The 21941-nt window shown below is 29.3% G+C and overlaps 1 protein-coding gene across 3 annotated transcripts in view; it reads left to right on the top strand.

The window, feature by feature from the left end:
• Window positions 1-21941, top strand: part of LOC124536436 (GTPase-activating Rap/Ran-GAP domain-like protein 3) — a 228422-nt gene that overhangs the window by 196123 nt on the left and 10358 nt on the right. For all 3 annotated transcript variants that reach the window (XM_047112988.1, XM_047112996.1, XM_047112980.1), the window contains 7 exons: window positions 518-610; window positions 7863-7944; window positions 14494-14597; window positions 17506-17637; window positions 17910-18036; window positions 19990-20088; window positions 20870-20973. In XM_047112988.1, the coding sequence (XP_046968944.1) occupies window positions 518-610; window positions 7863-7944; window positions 14494-14597; window positions 17506-17637; window positions 17910-18036; window positions 19990-20088; window positions 20870-20973 (741 nt within the window). The remainder of the gene's footprint in view (window positions 1-517; window positions 611-7862; window positions 7945-14493; window positions 14598-17505; window positions 17638-17909; window positions 18037-19989; window positions 20089-20869; window positions 20974-21941) is intronic.

Below are 21941 nucleotides of genomic sequence, written 5' to 3'. Positions count from 1 at the left end.
AGCCATTTTTACTATTTAAATTACTAATCTGGCAACTTAGTCATTTCATTTACATAATTTATTATTATTTAGTTAGTTCGTCTCGATTATTTCTTGTATCAAAGATGATTAAAAGTTCTTTATAGATTACTTATAATTATAATATTAATATTATATAATTAATAATAATAAACTGTTTTAAATTTACAAATGTCCATATAAGTAAGTTAATTAATTGATTAAGCTCACTTTCTGCTGTTGTAAATTCGCTGAAAAGCAACGACTTCAAAGTAAGTAATGATAGAACTGCTCATTTCCAGACGGCACAAGCAAAGGAACCAAAGAAAAGTCGGAACAAAAAGTTCTTAAAGACTTCTTTGTGCAATGCGATAGAGAGAAATCACGATGTTTATGCAATCTTAGTCGACAAACGAGATTAAAAGTATACCGTCCTTAAATCAGCTGTCTTAGCCCGAAGTCTAATCATAGTGTTTTTTAATCTAACTCGGTATATAGTGTAATATGGTTTTTTTTGCAGTTGTCCGCGTCGGTGGAGGGAGGCGGTACAGCGGATACGATTGTGCGTCGCTATCGCCTCGAAAACGGCAATTCACTTGGTGAAAAAGATGAAGTAAGTCTATTGTAATAAATAGTTTAATTTCCATTATTTTAGTGCTTGTATATGAAGATACTAGATATAGTAATAGATATAGTAAAATATATTCATTTATAGGTTTAAGTTAACAGAGGGTACTATGTATTTACCAATTAAATCCAGAATACAGCTTGGTAACCTAATTGCTTACAATATTAATAATTATTTTATGTGTAATGTTACCAAGGATCATATATATAATAAAAATAATAACCTAATTTACATTAACACTGACAAAAGTAAGGATCTTAAAATTCAAAGTTTAAACTGAATAAAATGACAAAACCTATGCCCTCTTACTTAAATATTATACATCAAAATATACAGGGCATAGGTGGCAAAGATCATGAAATAGAATTATTTTCAGAAAATTACAAAACTCATGTATTTTGTTTCACAGAGCATTGGATTAAAAGTTTTGACATATTTAATATCTCAAACTTTAAATTGTCAAGTACATTCGTAAGAGGGAATGCTATTCGCGGTGGCTCATTAATATTAGTACGGAATGATATCATTTGTAAATCTCGAAAAGATATTGTGGCTCTCTCTGTCGAACGTACTATCGAATTATCCTGCGTGGAATTTCCGCAGTACATTATAGTATGCGTGTACCGGCCCCCATCGGGAGATTTTTGCTTATTTGAGACCACTATGGAGGATGTTCTTAAAAAGATAAGCGAAAGTAATAAATATATAATTGTATGTGGCGACTTTAACGTAGACTTATTAAAAGCTACTTCGCTGAGTGTTCGATTAGTCACATTGTTTAGGTCATTTAATTTAACGCACCGAGTTAATGAACCAACACGAATAACCAACGATACTTCTACGTGTATTGACAATGTGTTTTGTGACTGTGAAATATATGAATTTCCAATTATAAATAATTTAACTTCTGATCACTGTGGTCAGAAGTTTTCTTTAGAACACAAAGAAATTATTCATTCAAAAAAAATAATGTACAGGCCAATAACGGCTCATAAAGTAAACTGTTTTAAAGATATGGTAGCGTGTAAATTAGCTTATTTAGATCTAACGACACAAGATCCAAATGAACTTTATAATTCATTTTTTGAATTAATATTAATAGAATTTAATAAAATATTCAAAATGAAATCATTTTATAATAATACAAAATTGAAGTTTAGTGACTGGGCTACTATTGGTATATATTAAAGTAGAAATAAATTATATTACCTATATGGTATGAAGCAGTGGAATCAAAACGAAGCCTTTCTAGGATATGTCAATAAATATTCCAAAATATTTAAAACAGTATGTATTTATGCTAAGTATTTATACATAAAGAACAAAATTTTGACTTCCGATAATAGAATAAAGGCCACTTGGGACATTATTGGAAGTGTTAGTGGAAAACCTAAAAAGGAAAGTATACCTATCAAATTAAACACAGGCAGTAAATACACAAATTCTGATTTGGAAGTTGCAAATTTATTTGAAATATTTTTTGATAACATACCTAATAAAATAACATCTCATTTAAAATCATCTACATTAGATGCAGCTAGATTATTAAATAAACATGTTTCTAAATGCGTTATTGATTTTTCTTTTGAAACAGTTTCTGCAATAGATGTTATAAAAGTATTTAAAACACTCAATATTAAAAAAACTAACGACGTATGGGGCATTTCAGTAAAATTCATAAATAACATCATACACGATATTGCTCCGTATATAGCAGTAATTTTTAACAAGAGTTTGGACACGGGTTCATTTCCTGACTTGTTAAAATGTAGTAAAGTCTTACCACTTTTTAAGAATGGAAATAGAAGCGATCCCAGTAATTACAGGCCTATTTCAATACTCCCATCTTTAAGTAAAATTTTCGAAAAAAATATTTTAAATCAACTTCTTATCCACTTTGGTACAAATAAAATTTTTCATAGTGAGCAATTTGGTTTTACAAGAGGTCGATCAACAACTGATGCGGGAATTGCGCTTCTTAAGCATATTTACGATGCTTGGGAGAAATCACAGAATGCTATTGGAGTATTCTGTGATTTATCTAAAGCATTTGATTGTGTAGAACACGAGACGCTTCTTTACAAGCTCAAATATTACGGCGTTAAAGGTAGGGCTCTTGATCTCATTGCTTCATACTTAAGTCAAAGAATCCAGCAAGTTTTCATTAATGGAATAAAGTCTACTGGATCTACGCTAAAAATGGGTATTCCACAAGGTTCAATTTTGGGTGCCTTTCTATTCCTAGTATATATGAATGACCTTCCTTTCTTTGTTAAAGGTATTTGTGATAAAGTATTGTTTGTTGACGATACTTCACTGATTTTTAAGGTTGACAGGAAAAAAACTGACTATGACGATGTGAACGGTGCCTTATCACAGATACAAGATTGGTTTAATGTAAATAATTTGGTTTTGAATACTCAAAAAACAAAATGTGTAGTTTTTAGCCTACCCAATGTTAGGAAGCAAAATTATAATATATCTTTAAGCGGTGGCCCGCTTGATGTAGCCGATACTACCGTGTTCTTGGGAATAGAATTGGATTCCAGACTTCAGTGGAGTCCCCATTTGTCGTCCCTAACAGGGAGACTCAGCTCCGCAGCATACGCTGTTAGAAAAGTTAGACAAGTAACTGATATTGATACCGCTCGTTTAGTTTATTTTGGTTATTTTCACAGTATTATGTCATATGGCATATTACGCTGCAGACATTGAATCTGTCTTTATTTTACAAAAGAGAGCAATTCGGTTTATTTATAATCTTGGAGCTAGAGACTCTCTTCGGGATGTTTTTAACAGAGTAGGAATACTCACTGTTGCGTCGCAATATATTTACAACAATATCATGTATATTCACAGTAACATTGATAACTTTGATAAAATCAGTGATAATCATTGTATATGCACTAGAAGTAAGGATAAGCTTATTACGCCAAGTTTCCAACTCCGCAAAGTCAATAAATCTTTATTGGGGCAAGGTATCCATTTCTATAATAAAATTCCACAGACATTTTTAACTTTGCCGTCTCGTAAATTCAAATCGTTTATAAAAAATACATTGGTGAAAAAGGCGTATTATTCGATACAAGATTTTGTAGATGATAAAAAAGCGTGGAATTAATACCTGTTGACTTCCAGGCAGGATATATTAATTTAATAATTGTATTAACTTAAAAATTAACTAACATGACTGTATTTTTTTAAATGTTGAAAAAGAGTAACTACTGAGTTTCTTGCCGGTTCTTCTCGGTAGAATCTACTTTCCGAACCGGTGGTAGCTTCACTAAATTGTTAAATGACGATTCAAAAGTGCTTATAAAAGCCCACTTGAATAAAGTATACTTTGATTTTGATTTTATATTTAGAAGCGTAATGCTTTTATGTAGTTTTCGTAGCAAGAGGTACTTTTAAGCTAAATTAATATAAATTAATAATATTATCATGAGGTTATAAACATACATATATATCGTGTTACGTGGTTAGAAGTAAATCCGTTGTAGTAATGAAATAGATAGTAGGAGAAAAATAAATAATAGTGTACATTTTATAATATTTTTTCATTATAAGAATACTAATAGGTAGGTACTACTGTTTCAAATTGAATACCATTTTAAGCAATTATAAATTATTAATCAATATGTTCATTAAAATCTTATTAAAACAATCTCCCTAAAATTTAAACAGCGCTTTATAACAAACAAAAAAAAAACAATGAGAAAAAGTACCTTCAAATAAATTCTCTAAGACGTCGGAACTGTTTATGAAATTGATAATTTTATTAATTCTCCGAAGAAGATATTGCGTAATAATTGTTTAAACACAATATTAAACAACACAGAAAATGTAGAGAGCATTTTCAATTAATTTCATTTGCTTCTGTGACAGAAATTTTCCGCGGAACGGTTTGAAAAAAAAAATTATTGCATACTTCTATAAAATATTTCAATGAACAGCTTTCATCGTTCGCATTTTTCAATATGAATAAAAAACTAACGTTAAATTTAACAAAAACATGATTCTTTTTAATTGAGTACACAATTTAAACGTGAAAAATAACTGGCATGTCCCTCGGGCGCGTTAATAAAACCATGATGTATATAATGGCATTTTTTGTAATTTGTGCATGTCATACGCTACATCTGTCGATGGTATTGTAATATACATTTGATCAAAAAACTTTAATACACAATATGGATCTGCTATAATGGTTAAAACAGATAGGGGAAATACGGACAAAATGACATGGTGTTTTGTTTTTTAATCATATTTATTTATTTAATAGTATTATAATCAGTCTCAATCGTTTTTGATGATCTTTATTTTATTGACTATCAGTAAAACAGTATTTTAATTAAGTAGAAACTATAATAAAATGTATATTAAGAAAAATGTAACTAATCACAAAAACCATGCTATCCGTATAGTACGGCCAAAATGGTATACTAATTCTTAAGAATCACAATTCAAAGATCACAAATAAATTGTTTGTGGTCTTCTTTGGGACATCAGCACATGACGCATGAGCCAAAAGGAAAAAAGAAATACATCGTAAACAACTTTCTATTTCTCCCGAGAGAGCCTTTAAGTCATTCTTGAAAGGGTAATTGAATGCATTTTTTTCGGCTAGTTCAAAGGCAAGCTCTTGGAATGATGTACGCATCAAACCAAAAAGTTGTGTTTTTAAATACTTTATGTGTTCTACTAACTCATGCTCAATTTCGGAATGAAAACGAATATTTTGACCGTATGACATTTTGTCCAAACGTAAACAAAAGCGAATAAAACATCATCCATTTCCATGAAACAAATAATTATTACCATAAATATAATTTAAATCAAAGATCACTGAAATAGTTCATCGATTTTCATATAAATAATTACAAATAACAACAAATAACTTACTACAAAATAGGCAAAAACCAATCTGTAAAATTAACTTTTAAAGGCGCAACACACGTTTGAACTTGTTACTGCGATGCAACTGTGACAATGGCGCTCAAAATCTCATAGGATATTAAATATCCCGGAGATGTATCTAAAACTCGCCAGTTTTTAAATAAGATGACTATGTCATTTTGTCCGTGTTTCCCTTAATCATTAAACTACAAGACACATTGTTGATTCGACACTTAATATCACAAATGTTATATGAAGTAAAACATTTGAATTCGAATTTCAGCAATGAGAACAAGTAATTAATATAAATCAAATTTAACACAGATTCTTCTTACAATGTTTCTTCCCCGAAAAACGGCAGAAGTGAGATTCATTCTCAAGTTACAAGGCGTTGTTATACCTACCAAGCACACGTACGACATCACAAAACACTTGAGCGTATTGATTGTTTTCTGGAACGTTTCAAAATATTTAAATTTTCGTCTATGAAACATTATTCTAAAATCAAATATTTTAAACTCTATATTCAACGTTTTAATTAAAATGAGTTCGTAGTAATGACCTAATTAATATTATGACGCAATCAGTTTTATGTTAAAAGAATAAATAAATATATTATAATAAATAAATTTCAGTTAACCTTATTACGTAGGTATAAACAATATTAAGATATATAAATGACAATAACAAAATAACTACCGCGGGATATACATATATGTAAGAAATTTTCTAAATTTGTATAAGTAACGATAATAATATAACTAGTTTGTGTCATGTATTCAATATCCTAAATAATACTTAGCAAGATGACCAGCCGGCCTACCCGTGTTATCTTAAGACACCTCACACGGTTTTCCTTTCATAATCTGTTCTTTGAATAACTAAAATATAATATAAGGATTTCATATATTATATTATCAATTTCAAAGATATGTTTCAATTTTATCATTTATTATTATTTGTAGATAAATAATAGCAATCATATGCTGCCGTTCTCGTATATGCTTTTTTTATAAAAAGCATTTTAGGTTAATGCGTTATATTGAAAGATGATAAACAACATATACTTCATGCAATATGTCTATGTTATAGTTTATGTCTGACCAGAAGCTATAAACCATCAAACGTAAAAGTCACATATAAATTCTTATATGGACTCGAGTACTGTGTTTATATCTGTAAATACACAGGTTTTGTAGACTTTGTAATAAAACGGTATTCATTATCGATATTTAGGGCAGAAATTTTATTAATACCTTTATTAAATATTTACATATATGTCATTTTGGTCTTAAAAGCGAATTAATTTCGTCTGTATAGTATGTATACTATTGCCAAACATCAATGTTTGTATTTATTTCTTAATATTTTTGTCTAATTTCAAAGATGTCTAAGTCAGTGTACTCATACCTTAAGGCTAAATGGTTTTCACGTCTTAGTTTCCAACGTTGATGGTGCGTTGATGATCTAAGATATGGTCAATATTACTTACTCCACCAATGTCTATAGGCAGTAATGACCACATATTATCAGGTGATCCATTTGCACGTCCGACGAACTATATAATAAAAATGCTATCATTCCCTGTCCTTTGTGATAAAAGCTTGCGTTCTGACTTTGCATGTGTTCATTAGCGATATATATTTATTAATCTATTTAAAATTTTAACACTTATAATTCAACGGTAGAATAAAGAATACATAAATTTTATCGGATGTTCAAGCATTGCTCTTGTTTTCATATCTGGTTAAAATCATCTCATCTTCGTGCTTGATCATGAAATTGCAAGGAAACCGAGTGTCAAAATAAACTCTATATACATGACTTGCGAATGTGTCTACGTCAAATATTGCTAGTATTAAAGCGAAAATATTCATGTTAAAATTGTTCGCTTTCCAGGAAACAATAAAAGGATTATTTCTTTATATTTTACTCTTATAACCGTTTCCCCCATGCTATTTCTGTAGAAATGAACATTAAACTATATAACTTTTACTATATATCACTGTTTATATACATATATGTTACATATTATATGAAATAGTGATAAAACATGGCTCCAAATAATGTTAAACATTGGATGTGACGAAAAAGACGTTTTATTTTATTTGTTATGATTAATTTTATTAAACATAAATATACGAGCTTTTGTAGTTTTCAATTGGGAATTATTTTTTCATTACGTCCTTTTAATCTATATAAAGAATTTTCTGGAAAACAGGAAAGATTATTGTCCAATATTAAATCATTTTCGGAGCCTTATTTTATTTACTTAGAATAGAATAGTTATTAATTTTATTTCTTACTGTAATTATCACCTAAAGTGTTATATTATTTTCAGTTATTTGGACCGCCCAGCGCACCGGTACTTGAAAATCCGGAATTCCAAACACGATGGTACTTCAAGTATTTCTTAGGAAAAAGTAAGTATTTTTATATAAATAATACGTTCAAAATCTTTTTCTCCTCCGTTTGTCAACCTGTTTTCTTTTTTTTTTCGTGACGAGCTTAAGTATTATCAATAAAACATTTTAGAAACAGCACGTTCTCCTTAAATTGTCAATAATGGTCGAATTTCGTTCACTGATTGTCAGTCAATTTAAAAATAATCTTATATTTTATTGTTATATACACATATTGTCACGATGAAACCTTAATTACTTACATAAATTATATTACTTCTACGAATATTATTATTTAATTCAAGAATGGTATATTTTTAATATATATAATTTTAAATGAATATAAGAATGCAAAGATTTAATTAATTCATCCTACATAAATCTTTTGTTTTACACATCTATGTGTGTGTAGGTAGCAAGAGACAGGTTATTTCTATATTATATTAAGTATAGAGCTAAATCCGTCATATTATTCATCCAGCATTTAAGAGCCAGTTCTGTTGTGTGGTTTCCCTCGTTATTCATTATTTTATTTTTCCGACCTATTCGTTATAGGTCGGAAAACACACGCGACCCATTTATTCGACGATGAATGATTTTATTGTTAGATTATATTGATAGATTTCTTTTGCATAACGACAAATATAACATATTTAAAAATATCTGAAACAAAACAACGAAACGTAAAATAAATCATTGAAAACATATTGTATTCTTACAGATGCTAATTAACAATACGGGTTAAAAATACGTGACTTAATTAAAAATACTTTTCAATTCAATTATGAGTATTAATTATACGTGTATGCTTCAACAATAAAATATACAAAACGTAGCAATAAAATGATATTATTTCCAAAGCTCATATCTATGGAAATAATGTCTATTTTATCAGAAAATGTTTTCGTCGGAGTGCAATCTCTTGTAAACGATTTCCTTTATCGTCGCTGAATATTTCGTGTATTGTTACTACTTATTTTCCATGTTATCTTTAATACATATGATACTTGCGTAATAAGGCGATCGGTTTCGACATAACACTTAAGAAATTTAAGTGCAATCTCATTTGGCTTCATTTTATCTATTGATAAAGCTAATAAATATTAAACTTAAAAAAAGAATGGGAATTTCGAAATAAGAATCAATTTTAATATTTTTAAAATAAATAATCACTTAAAGGATTAATACGTTCTGCAGAAATGTCATTTAAAATAAGGTTGCATTGATCTTTGTTTATATTGTATTCCAAACGAAAATTTCTTTATATATAGAATTGATAAGCACGTGTTTGTTCTTCTGAACTTCTAAATGGTCCGATTTTGATTTATTGATTTAGATTACGCCCAGCAGGTGGCGCTGCTATCGGTTTTAATCCATGAAGGTATTTTTAACGAGAACAAATATATTAGTAAAATAATATTTCATCCGTACGACATCGGAACTAACAGATAGTAAAGATTGTAAAGATTGTTTTGTTACGTAATATATATGGATTTGTCTGTTTAAATACATATAATATATACAAACTTATAATGAATATAATTAAATTTACACTATGAAATTGATGCGTTTTAAAATTACATTTGATATTTATGAAGTTTTCAGCTATAAAATACAACGTTTTTGATTTCTTATTATTTTGTTATTTGAAACAACTTAGATAGTCGCATCGGCAAAATTCGTAAAACCGATCACATCCGACCTAAGTCCTCAATCTTTATTTATTTCTAATGTGAAAATAATGATTATACAAATAAAACAAATAATTTGTAACGTCATATAACCTAATACATTCGCTAAATTGACAATTCATTGTTTATTTTTTCATTTGTCAATGCTAAATTTCATTAGTTTATTTTAGTATGTAACTAAACAATTGTTTTTTATTATTTTATATGTACAACACATCTTTTGCAATTTGTATTGAAAAACTACTAGCTTAATAAAAGTAAAAGTAGCTTGTGTGAGTATGATTAGTAGTTCTTTGTCCGCTTTTAATTTAGACAATCGTGAATTTCATCTTGCATAAAATAACATTAATATAAGGAAAATATTTAAATTATAAATGTTCTGGTCTACTAACAAATTAGTTATCGACCGTCAAACTTAACTTTCATAACACATTAATTTAACACAGTTTAATTACTAATTAATTAATATTTCAACTCGCCCTAGCTTATTATATTCAGCGAACCATATTGTAATGCACTTGGGAACTCAATGGGTGTTGACAACGTAATTGCCTTTAGGGACAATATGTTTGTAAAATGTCTGTTCTAGACAACGAGCTTTACTATATCCGGTGAGCGGGTAAGTGAATTTTCGTAGCTTACTTCCAACCAGAAGTATTCGTATACATTTTTTTTAAATAAGCCACTTTAACGCTATAGAAAATCTAATGTGCTGGTTTATTAAATAAAGTACATAAAGTTACGTCTATTTATATTTTATTAAGTTATTCGAACTACTAAATGTATCTTACTGCTTATACAATTTATATATATTTTTGATTAATAAGGTTTTACCTGTTTTGGGTCGGGAAGTGAGTGAACGCATTTCGAGAATTCCTCAATAAATACATAAATCGAAACAAAATTTACTAATAATAAAGATAAGGCGTCCTTATCCTTCCTTAAAGGCCGGCAACGCACCTGCTATCACCCTGGTGTTGCAGATGTCCATGGGCGGTGGTAGTCACTTTCCATCAGATCAGCATCCTGCTAGTTTGCCACCTATATGAAAAGAAAAAACAAGGAAAATTTAACGGAATATATATATATATATATATATATATATATATATATATATGATATAGGTATATTAATTTTAATTAAATCCTCGTATTATATAATTTGAGATTGCATTTCTTATGAGATACCTTTTTCTTCATATTATCCTTAGTATTTATTTTTTCTTATAGATACCAGATTTTATAAGAACTCAACATCAAATTTCTCTATCTTTTAAAATATGAAGTCAAATAAATCAGCAGTGCTTCAAAATTTTCAAGAAATGTAGGTTAAATCTTTTCTAATTAAATTTCGAACGCTTAATAACTAGCGCTCCTTCAATATCACTCTCTAAGTGAAAGATAAGTTGAGTGTTAATATTGCGGATTTTTTTTTGTTACTTGAGTGAACTTCACTGTAGAAAATGCTTACACGACTTTTTCTAAACAGCCTCTACACAGCCTACGCAATTGTTCTTGACGCTTAAAACGTTTACGCAGTGAATATATAATTGTATTTTTTTACTTTATTATCGATAAAATATTTATGATACTTTAGCTGTATGTATAGGACTATAACCGATAAATAATGATGTAAGTCGATATTTTCAACGTGTTCTCCTTTGTGACCATAACAAAGATAAAGACCCTCATAGTGTCTGATATTCTTGCTCTACTTCTATAAATATAATATAAAAGCAAAGAATAACAGTTACATATTACAAACTCGACTGATCTCGTTGTATATTCGTCAATTTCTTTTAATGCCGATCTCTTGAAATAAATGATAATATGAAATATTAAACTTCATAAAATGTAAAATATCTTTATACATTAAATTTAATAACTTGCCAATTTAATATCGCGGATGCTTGGTAGAAAATTCCACGAATATAACGTAGTATTGGTATTTCACGTCGAAACGAAAATTATTCCGCTTATTACTACTTGTCTTATTTCTTCGTGACATTTCTCGGCTTCATTTGTTATACTTGAAGGCAGGTAAGCCTTCATCATTTCTCTACGTCTATTATGGATTGTATTCATTTGTTTACAAATGTCATGCTTTATATTTCGAAGATTAGACAAATAGCGAATAATGCACAGACATAACAATGAAATTTAGTTCGTAGCGAGCTTGAATTCCAAGTATCATAATTTTCATATACATTTTTAAAATATTGTTAACAAATAAAATAAATATTGAAAAACTTAAGTGGTTTTTTATATAAATCTCATACAAACAAATTCCTAGTAAATCCGTAATCCCCCAGCATAAAAGAAGTTAAGCGTTCTTATTCCGAAGTCAGACAGATTGAATATTCTCAATGCTTTGATGTACCTATGTACGACAAACGATAACAAATAATTTCTAAAAAGTGAAATACTTTAAACTCTTTGATCGAGTTCGAAAGTTAAATATTTCTCACCTTCACAAAGAAATAAATACAGTTTACATTAAAGTATCGACGTAACTAGAATTTTAATTATTAATTGTATTGTTATCTAGGTTTCAGATACATCAAACTACTTAACTCGATCAAATAAAACAAAGATACACCAAAGTCACGAACAACACGTCTTTCAAGATTGAAGGAAAATAAAACACGTTGCCATTATGTGGCTTATGTATATACCGCTTTAAGTGTATGCTTTTAAATCATTACACAGTATAAAACAAAGATGGCTTACCGCTGTCTGTCTGTTATGCTTAGATCTTTAACATTTTCAAATAAAGAGAGATTGAAGAGACAACATGACTCTATTTTGTATAAAATACATGGACAATATAGTTAAGAAAAAAGAAAACTCTGTAGTATATTTAGTATTAACATTGCACCCGTGCGAAGACCGGGCGGGTCGCTTGTAATTACATAGATTGTAATATAGTAGTAATTATTATTATTACTTACTATATTTAGTAGTATAAATATAGTAGGAATAAAGTAATAATAATATTCCAAAATATTATAAGGCTAACTACACACCCGAATTTATATTCGGGTAATGTACACTAATCTTTAAAGATCAGTGTACATTTCCCTCAGATCAATTATTGTACCACCAAGAATCAATATTACTTTGTGATGTTACATACACATGAAACCATATATCTCATCTCATAGTTGACAACGCATTTTATAGAGAGTCTCTATTTTCACTGACTGATTCAGACGGTCCTAATATTTCTCATACATCCTTAAATGGAACGTATAAGTACTTCAATAATGTCATGCTGATAGATACATATATTGTACTACAATAACAATACATTTTAATTAGAAAATTGTTCATCACTTGTGTTAGATATTCGTATAATAAATATCTCCTTATCTCGTAACTTCGTGTTAATCTGAGCGATGGCACTCGCATGTTCATTGTTAGGCTCAAACTTCCACGACCGGATTTAATAAGAGCGTCGAAGCGAATATTAAATAAGGACGGGTAAATAATGATGGCACTTTATCGTGTACATACATGTATTTCGTGATGTTTTTCGCCTTCATTTTTATATACATTTAATATTGATAAAGAGCATTTTTCCAGGAAACCGTGTTTGATTAATCGTTGAAACATAAAAATGCCAAAATTTAAAGAGATAAATTTATGCAAAGGCTGTTCATATTGTTTATAAAATTAAAATACGGATATAACTCACGACATAAAAAGCTTTATATAGAATTCAACCACAATCAAAATCAAAATAAACTTTATTCAAGTAGGCTGTTACAAGCACTTTTGAATCGTCATTTTACAATTAAGTGAAGCTATCACCGGTTCGGAAAGTAGATTCTACCGAGAAGAACCAGCATGAAACTCAGTAGTTACTCTTTTTCAACATTTAAAAAATACAAAGTCAATGATTCATATGGCCACGAGAGGCAAGCAAAAAGCAAAATTGAAAAAATCTATTAGTAACAGTCGAAGGTTTCAGGCAAAACCAATTTCCTTAGAAATGCAATGAGAGCTTGAAGTCGCTTCTTATTTTCTTGATTGGTACTCGTTTAACGTTGCCGGTATTTTTGTCATAGCTGTTACCTTGCTAATAGCCTTCTTTGAAGTCACTCAGAACTCATTACGTTTGAAAATATTTATAATATACATTTATTATGTTTATATAATTACCTAAGAGTTACAAGAAAATCAATCTTTTATTAATTAAGTAATCTTTATAGCAAGAAACAGAAGAAGGAACAATAGAAAATATACATTTTCCTTTTACATATCCAATTCAGTTTAAAAATGTAATAAGTTGAATTAAACCTATTTGCTATATATTGCTAACGATTGTTGTACTAATTTGAAGTTTCGTTATTATGTAATTCGGATGATACAACAATTAAATATTGAGCTGATCTAATGTTGAAATCAAGAGATGGAAGGTTGAACTCTTTAATAACTCTTGAATTTGTATTTGATTTACTTTGAAAAATCTGACACATTAGTAACGATGCTAATCAATGAATGTTTTATTTTAAACTTTAAATATTACTAATATTACTTTTAGTATAATAAAACCGTCTTATATTTATACTTTTGTGTGACGATCATTTAGTTTGAAAGCTTTGTTTAAATAACTATACAAAAACATCTGTAACTTGAATTCGCGAAAATGATTTTTTTCAATGCACAATAACGCATCCGTCTTTTCTTTCAGTTTACAGTTTTATTTTATTTTTTAAGTTAAATTCATAATATGCCTTATAAATTATTAAAATTAAATTGAGTCTATTTGTGCCAATCTGATAAAAACATATAAATAGTAACTGTTGACAAAACAAAAAAATCGTATTCATAAATATGTATAGGAAAACAATTGTTAACATAATATGTTATTGTAGTGCATCAGAACTACATCGGAGTGGACGGCGCGAGGGAACCGTACCTCCTCAGCGTTGTGCAAGAGGGTGCGGGACTTTTACGAGCAATTCTCTTCAATAAAATGGTAAGTGCGCGTTATTACAGCTTGTACATTAGTTTTAAAGAAATGTTATACATGGAATCTCGTCTTTAAATAATATACTTGAGTATAACACTTGGTACCGTGCCAACGTAGAAGTATATGACTTCTAGAAGCTCTGACTTTCTTAAGCGTGTAGTTATATAACGCCTATAACTTGAGAGAAGTCACCATTTTTACAATTCACAGTTATTACATTTTGAGGTAAATTTATGAATAACATTTACCTAAACAAACGACCTATATGTACGCAGATAAATGAAGGAAAAATATATTTTTTTTAAACACTATAATTCAATTAAGTTATATATATAACATAAATTGAAATAAATAAATATTAAAAATACACATCGGAACATTTTAAAAGAAAATAAAAATATATACAATACGGAACTTCGCTATTCAACTATTGTATAGTAGGTGGTAGTTAGAGTAAGTGGAATCTACCCATCAGCGTCTCCTTTGAGCCTCAGCTGCAATAAAATGCGTTTATAGTCGTATATCCCTGTATATTAGCTCAATATAAACTTCACTTGAATATTGCTATGCCGACAAGAGCATAACTGCTCTTGAACTATAAAGGTGATCTTTATAAGTATTATGAATACTATTTTTTAAATATATTTTTAATGCTAATGTATTATTAAAACTAGATATAGAAATATATCTAACTGACCTTCTCACCTTCTCACAATGACATTATCGCCCACGTCATTATTTATAAGATATTTTGAATAAAAATAAGGGTAATGGACTATTTTTAAAATATCCATCTATAGGTTTTAGCACAAAAGAAAGTTATGTAAATTAATTTAACGATGAACTTATAAAAAATAGATTATTTGGTTACTTTACCAGTACTAATATATCTTTTACAAACTGTTACGACTTCGTTTTATAATGTAAATTAAAGTATGATCATTTTAAGAACCATCTACATTTAAGGACTGCTTTTTAGAAGGAAGTTTAGAACTTATTCCACCAGACTGCATCTATGTAAACAAGTTAGGCAGATTTTCATCCGAAACATACACCACAATATTTTCCTTTAGTTGAGTGGTTGTACAAACGATCAAAAATTAAGTATAAAAATATTGTGGATTGTTTTGTACCATAAGTATAAAATTATATTCACGTCACTAACAAATATTTTTCTGATTATTTCTTTGCAAAGAAACGCAATGCACGTCTGAGATGTTTACAATCAATTGCACTTCACACTACATTAACTCACAAAAATCGTTCACTAGTTCAACTCAATGACATTGCACAACGTTGGGTTTTATTCATCTCTAGATATTTTATTTATATTTAATATATGTAAACGAACGTTAAGTTCGAGATCTCAAAGGCATTTCCTTATTCACCTTATACACTGAAATTTAAATTTGATACTAAGCAGACTCTTTAATAAGAAAGGCAAATCAAAGAGGCCTCCTCATAAAAAGTGGTCACCTTCAGGTATATAATGACACTTCAATATTTAATAACACCTCATATACATGCGCGTATATGTTTCGTGAGCCATGAAAGATAAGATGTGAAGTCAATTGTGCTTATTTCACGAGTTCACTCAATCTTCAAACAGGATTACAGAAATACAAAATATATATATTAAACGATAGAATAAATGATGACTTGAAACCGAGGCGATTTAAACGACTCAGACTAGCCTGCAAAACCCGTTAATCCTTTATTACTTGAAAAAAGATAATTTTATACTAGTTTATATTATTTGCAATACATATATAGTGTTAGGAATACTTATACTTATACTCAGTCAATAGAGGCGTAAACAATTTATGTGAGCTGTTTAAATAAATAAAATAATATGATAAATGACAGCAAAAAAGTTTCATAAATATTTATAATAGTGTGGAGTTTAATTTGTCACTATAACAGATTATTCTAAACTTTATTAAAATATACGAAATACTACATGCGATAGAGTAATTAATGATATACCGTGCCGGTTCTAAAATTATTCACACATTACAGATTTTTTTTGTATAAAATAGGGCTAATGACCGCCATCATTAATGTCATTTTATTCGTAATCTACATGTCCATATTACTAATCTACATTTTCAGTAAACATTTTAGTGAAAAATAATATAGCCGAATTGAAAAACTCCTCCTTTTTTGATATCAATAAAAAAAATAAGGTCAAATTGATTCTTTCTTTGAAGAGATATCTCTTGGTGTTAAAAATATAGAAATAATATTTTATTACTTTGAAATAAAACTTATATTTATAACTTCTTCGTGCCATAGCCAATTACTTCAAGAACAGATATTAACGTCAACAGCTATAAATAAGTCATCAGTTATATTTAAATAAAACGTACCGCGATCTAACCAACAAAAAATCTTTGTAATAATAGGCTATTTAACTGGTTTTTAAAATCCATTTTATATTATTTAATAGAAGTTAAGGAACCCAGTAAAAGTAGATTTTTTTTATTTCTAGTACATATTTACCGAAAATGTGGCGCTGCAATGGGGTCGGTGACGTCACTTTCTTGTATTTTAATCTGTGGTACATATAGTAGAAAAGCAAGGTTAACAAGAAAGTGACTTCGTCATAAGCCCGGCCAATCAGGAGCGTTTTGTGTCACGTGACAAACGTTTGAAAAAATGCACTTTTATTTATGGATTTCTGAATAAATTAAGTATTATTTTCTACGTTCTTTAGTAAATAACCATTTTTAAACTCATAATATACACTGATTACAATAATTCACAATTTATTTTTCGCATTTCAAATAATCAATTGACATATTTATATTAAACTTTTAAAAAGTTAAAAATAGAAAGGGTTTTTAGTAGGTCTCATCACCAAACCAGTAGAGCTTAATATATCATGCCTTAACAAAATATTCCTTTGTTACAGGGAGCTCATAAAATATATCTTCCGGCGAGCGCGTGGAGCGGTGGCGGCGGTCAAGCACCGACCAGACCCACCCTCAAACAGATATTGGCCCAGTTCACAGCCATCGAGCGGATTGACAAAATGCCCAGAGAGGTATCTGTTTCTTTAAATACGCTATGCAGATAAACTACGCTTGAGATCATTGATAAACCTAATTACACTCAGGAATAATGTAACTTTCTACCAGCTAAAATAAAAATATGTTTATCAGTTTCCATTCATACAAAAATTAGGTTAATTTTACGATATTAATAAAAAAATATAGTATGGTTAAATTAAATTTTAATAACGTCTAATTTATTACCGTTTATCATTTGTTAAACCCGCCATTATAATTTAATAATATGTCCTTCACATTATTCAAGATAACGTGTCCGGAATTACAAAAGGATGTTTTGCTGCTGGAAGAACAAGAGGGTTCTGTGAATTTCAAAATAGGTGTTATGATAATGAAACCAGGTCAACGGACAGACGATGAAATGCTTTCAAACGGTAATTGTTATTAAATCTTATACAATTTATACTAAACATAGTACATAATTTAAGTATACACATTTTCGTCGTAGTAGTATCGTATATAAGCCGAAATAATCCCAGGGAAGCACCGTTAAATTCTCATTAATTCGTGTACAATTTATACCGAAAAAACTGCATGTGTTGGGTATCGGAAATTCTGTTACATGTACCAACTAATCCGCGATACTAGAATAAACTTCAAACTATCTTCTCAATAGAACAGATACCCTTAACAATCGTCCTACGATTACAGGCTGTTACTATACTTAAGCAATTTCTTTTATAGAAATAATATTATTAGCAACAAAGCTGTAAATTCTGTAACTCGCTTCGAAAATCCCTCATGAAAAATTAAAATCCTTATATACAACTAAACTATAGTCAGTATCATAAATTATCATTTAGCATATTAGTAATAACAAAAATAATCATCAACTAAATTTCAAGTTAATAAATATAAACCAAATTCATAAATGTTTAATTTATATTCTTAATATTGTTAATTCAGTCAGTTACGAAAATATGCTATAAATAGCTCATGTAAAATCTTTTTGTAATCTATTTTTTATTTGATCAAGTCTGCGGGTTTGAAGCTAGAGAAAAATGTAAAAAAATATCTTTAGGTTTAAATTGCTCATATTTTTGTACTCAGATGATTCTGTATATTGACACTCAGTACAATGATTGATCCATTATTATATCTCCAATCTTCTGATTTTAAATAAATAATCTACAATTCATATTTTCTCTTTCAATATGTATCCTATAGAATAATAGAACTGAATGTAATATCATTTCGTCGTAAACATATAACGATTGTATAAAAACTAAAAGTCAAACTTAAATGAGAATCGTGCTTCCTAGTAACCTCTGAGTCAAATTTTACCGTTCAGGGATTAAAAGCTTCTAAATTCAAAACAACCAATCAAATCATCGTTGTCAACTCTTCAGTCTTTTATTTTATGTCATGTACTCTGTCCTGCTATGAAAAAATATATTTAGATCAAACTGTAAATTTTTCTTCTTTTGCAATGTTTTCTATTTAATTTTTTACATCTGGTTACCACCAGTAGAACTAATACTAGGTACTAAAAAGGTTGAAAAGTCCTGCGGTTCGGAAACTTTGACCATAGTTAGTCTACTGCTATTATCACATGGACAGCTGCTTTGAAATAACACGTCAAATCTATTATCGTGAACAGTTATGCCATCGGCATCTGTCGTTCTCATGAACCGTCAAACCTCACAACTGAAGCTATCTAAACCGCACTTAACACTGTTTTCTTAAACGAGAATAATTATATATTTATAACGTTCACTTTGTATAGTCCTATAAATTCTAGTTTATACTCATAAACTAAATATACAACATCAATACCAACTGCAATGTTTACTTATAAAAATGTTTTTAAACGTTTTGCATGTTTATACGTAATTAAAACAGCTTAATTTAGGCTGCATTATAAACGTTTTTAAGTCATACAAATGCTAAAACTTCACTGCGGCTACGAATATGATTAATTATTATTATTGTGATATAGGTGTATAAATATAACAGACTTTTTCCCTTAAACTGTGAAATACAGATTAAACAGTCGACCTCAGTTACAAATAAATACTAAAATAATAGCTGGTGGTGGTGGTGAATGATCCGATGTGATTGTTTCCTCTTTTGAATTATTGAAGCGTAATAATCATCATCATCATAATCGTCATCAGCCCGTTTTTGTCCACTGCTGGACATAGGCCTCTCCAAGTGCACGCCACTGTGGTCTTTCTGAAAAATAGTGCAGTATATCATTGAAGACAAGCACCTTTCCCCAAAATGACTTGTAGAAGATGTTGTACGAATCAATAAAAAAAATCTAAATAGTAACCTTCAAATTGAATTCAAAAATTTTCATTAATTATATAAAGTCTACCTTTCAGAGAAAGGCAACGAGAAATGGGACCGGTTTATTTCACTTTTGGGGGACAAGATTCGATTACGAGGATGGAACCGCTTTCGAGGAGGCCTCGACGTGAAGGGTGAGAATTTGAATCTAGAAACTAAACATTTACTTAATTGATTTAAAGCTGATTTATATTTTATTGAGCTGCACAAAAACATTCTTTGCTTTTCTAGCTTTACACAGATTAATATGACATAGCGAATATTTTACTAAATAATAGGTAAGTGAACAAATAAATTGACTAATAATTAATAGCAATAATCCTAAAAAAGGCCTATATTTCTGCCCAGTTATGATATTCACGAAAAGAAACGATTTGTTTCACTTAGATGTAGTAAAATTATTCGTAATTTATATTTTACCATTGGCTTGCTACGTACTTTTCAGAAGACTACGAATAATGGATAGTAGGGAAAATGTATGAAGATGACAGCTACTATTGTTTCCACTAATCGTTTTTTGAAATAGTGAATCTGAACTGAGTATCTAACCTATAATAAATATTTGTATAAACTAGACAGATATCTGACCCGAACAATAATGTAACTCGCTATTATGAACACAGGTGTCATTACCAATAGTAGACATGAGAAATCGATACGGGAAAATCATACATTTTCCGTAACGCTTTCAAGATCATGCCTTCTCAGTGTCGACTTTCATTAACATAATAAATATTTACATGTTTTATATTTCTAGTTATGCCTGAATTAAATTTTGCAAGTATTTTTTAAATAGTCTTTTAGGAAACCAATATATATAACTGATTTTTGTTGGGTTGGAAGGCAATTTACTAATTTAAAAATTCGAAAGACGTTATTACAAGAAGGTTTGTTCAATGATAATATGATTTACAGGTGACATGACCGGCAGTCATTCTATATACACCATGCACCAAGGACACGAAATAATGTTCCACGTCTCCACAATGTTGCCCTTCTCCAAAGACAACAAACAACAGGTTTGTATGTAAATATATGCAATTATTTGCATTCGGTAACAATGAGACTGACTGACCTCATTTTAACGGTAGATATTAAATTTTACGGGATTGCTCATTTGAGTCATTACTCTTCGCGAATATTTCTTGTTTTTTGAATAAGATTTTATTGGCGATTATGGGTAATTTTATTTTATATCCTTAATTTCTAACCTCAATATACCATATTTAAGGTAACTCAAAAAATATCAAAATATTTATTTTCATCCAAGATCTTTTTAATTGAAAATATTTACAGAAAGATGAATCATCATCAAAATCATTTGGAAAACAAAACAAACTATAAAGAACTCAATTTTGTTTTTAATCGACGTTGCCTTTTATCTCAGATAAAAATGTTACCAATTCTAAATGGGACTATACATATATCCAATTTTATCTGAACTTTTCGGCGAAAACAACGTAGATCCAAAACAATTTAGTTCATTCACCCATTTCGAAAATAAAAAGACAAATTAAAGGCGTTTTTTACAAGTAACGCCTAATAGAAAATAAAGCCATCTCTGGTACAAAATTCCCCGTCTGCTTGTTACTAAGGATATTTTCGTCAATATTATTTACTGAAGTTTCTCAAGACTTAAATTGCTTTACGTCGATTAAAATATTTTTCAATATATTTTGTATTAAAACCTTTTTATAGAAATTACCTTATGGTATCGATAAATATTATAATAAAATTGACTAAAATTAGTGAATAAAATATCATACAGTAACATTTATGTTATATAACCATTCATTGTGATAATAACTGATTCTTTGCAAAGAGAATAGGCACACCTAAACTCTACTTATAAGTGTCAGAAGATTCGACTTAGAGAAATACTAGTGCCTCAGCGATATATAGGGTAATGGGGATATAACCCAGCCGCAAAAACATTCCAAAGAGGGTTATCGTCGGCAGTAAAAGTCTGCCAAATCTATTTTTATGC

This window comes from Vanessa cardui, chromosome 2, assembly GCF_905220365.1.
Source record: "Vanessa cardui chromosome 2, ilVanCard2.1, whole genome shotgun sequence".
Lineage (NCBI taxonomy): Eukaryota > Metazoa > Arthropoda > Insecta > Lepidoptera > Nymphalidae > Vanessa > Vanessa cardui.
The sequence above is the reverse complement of the archived record's forward strand: the minus strand, read 5'-3'. Positions and strand labels throughout refer to the sequence as shown.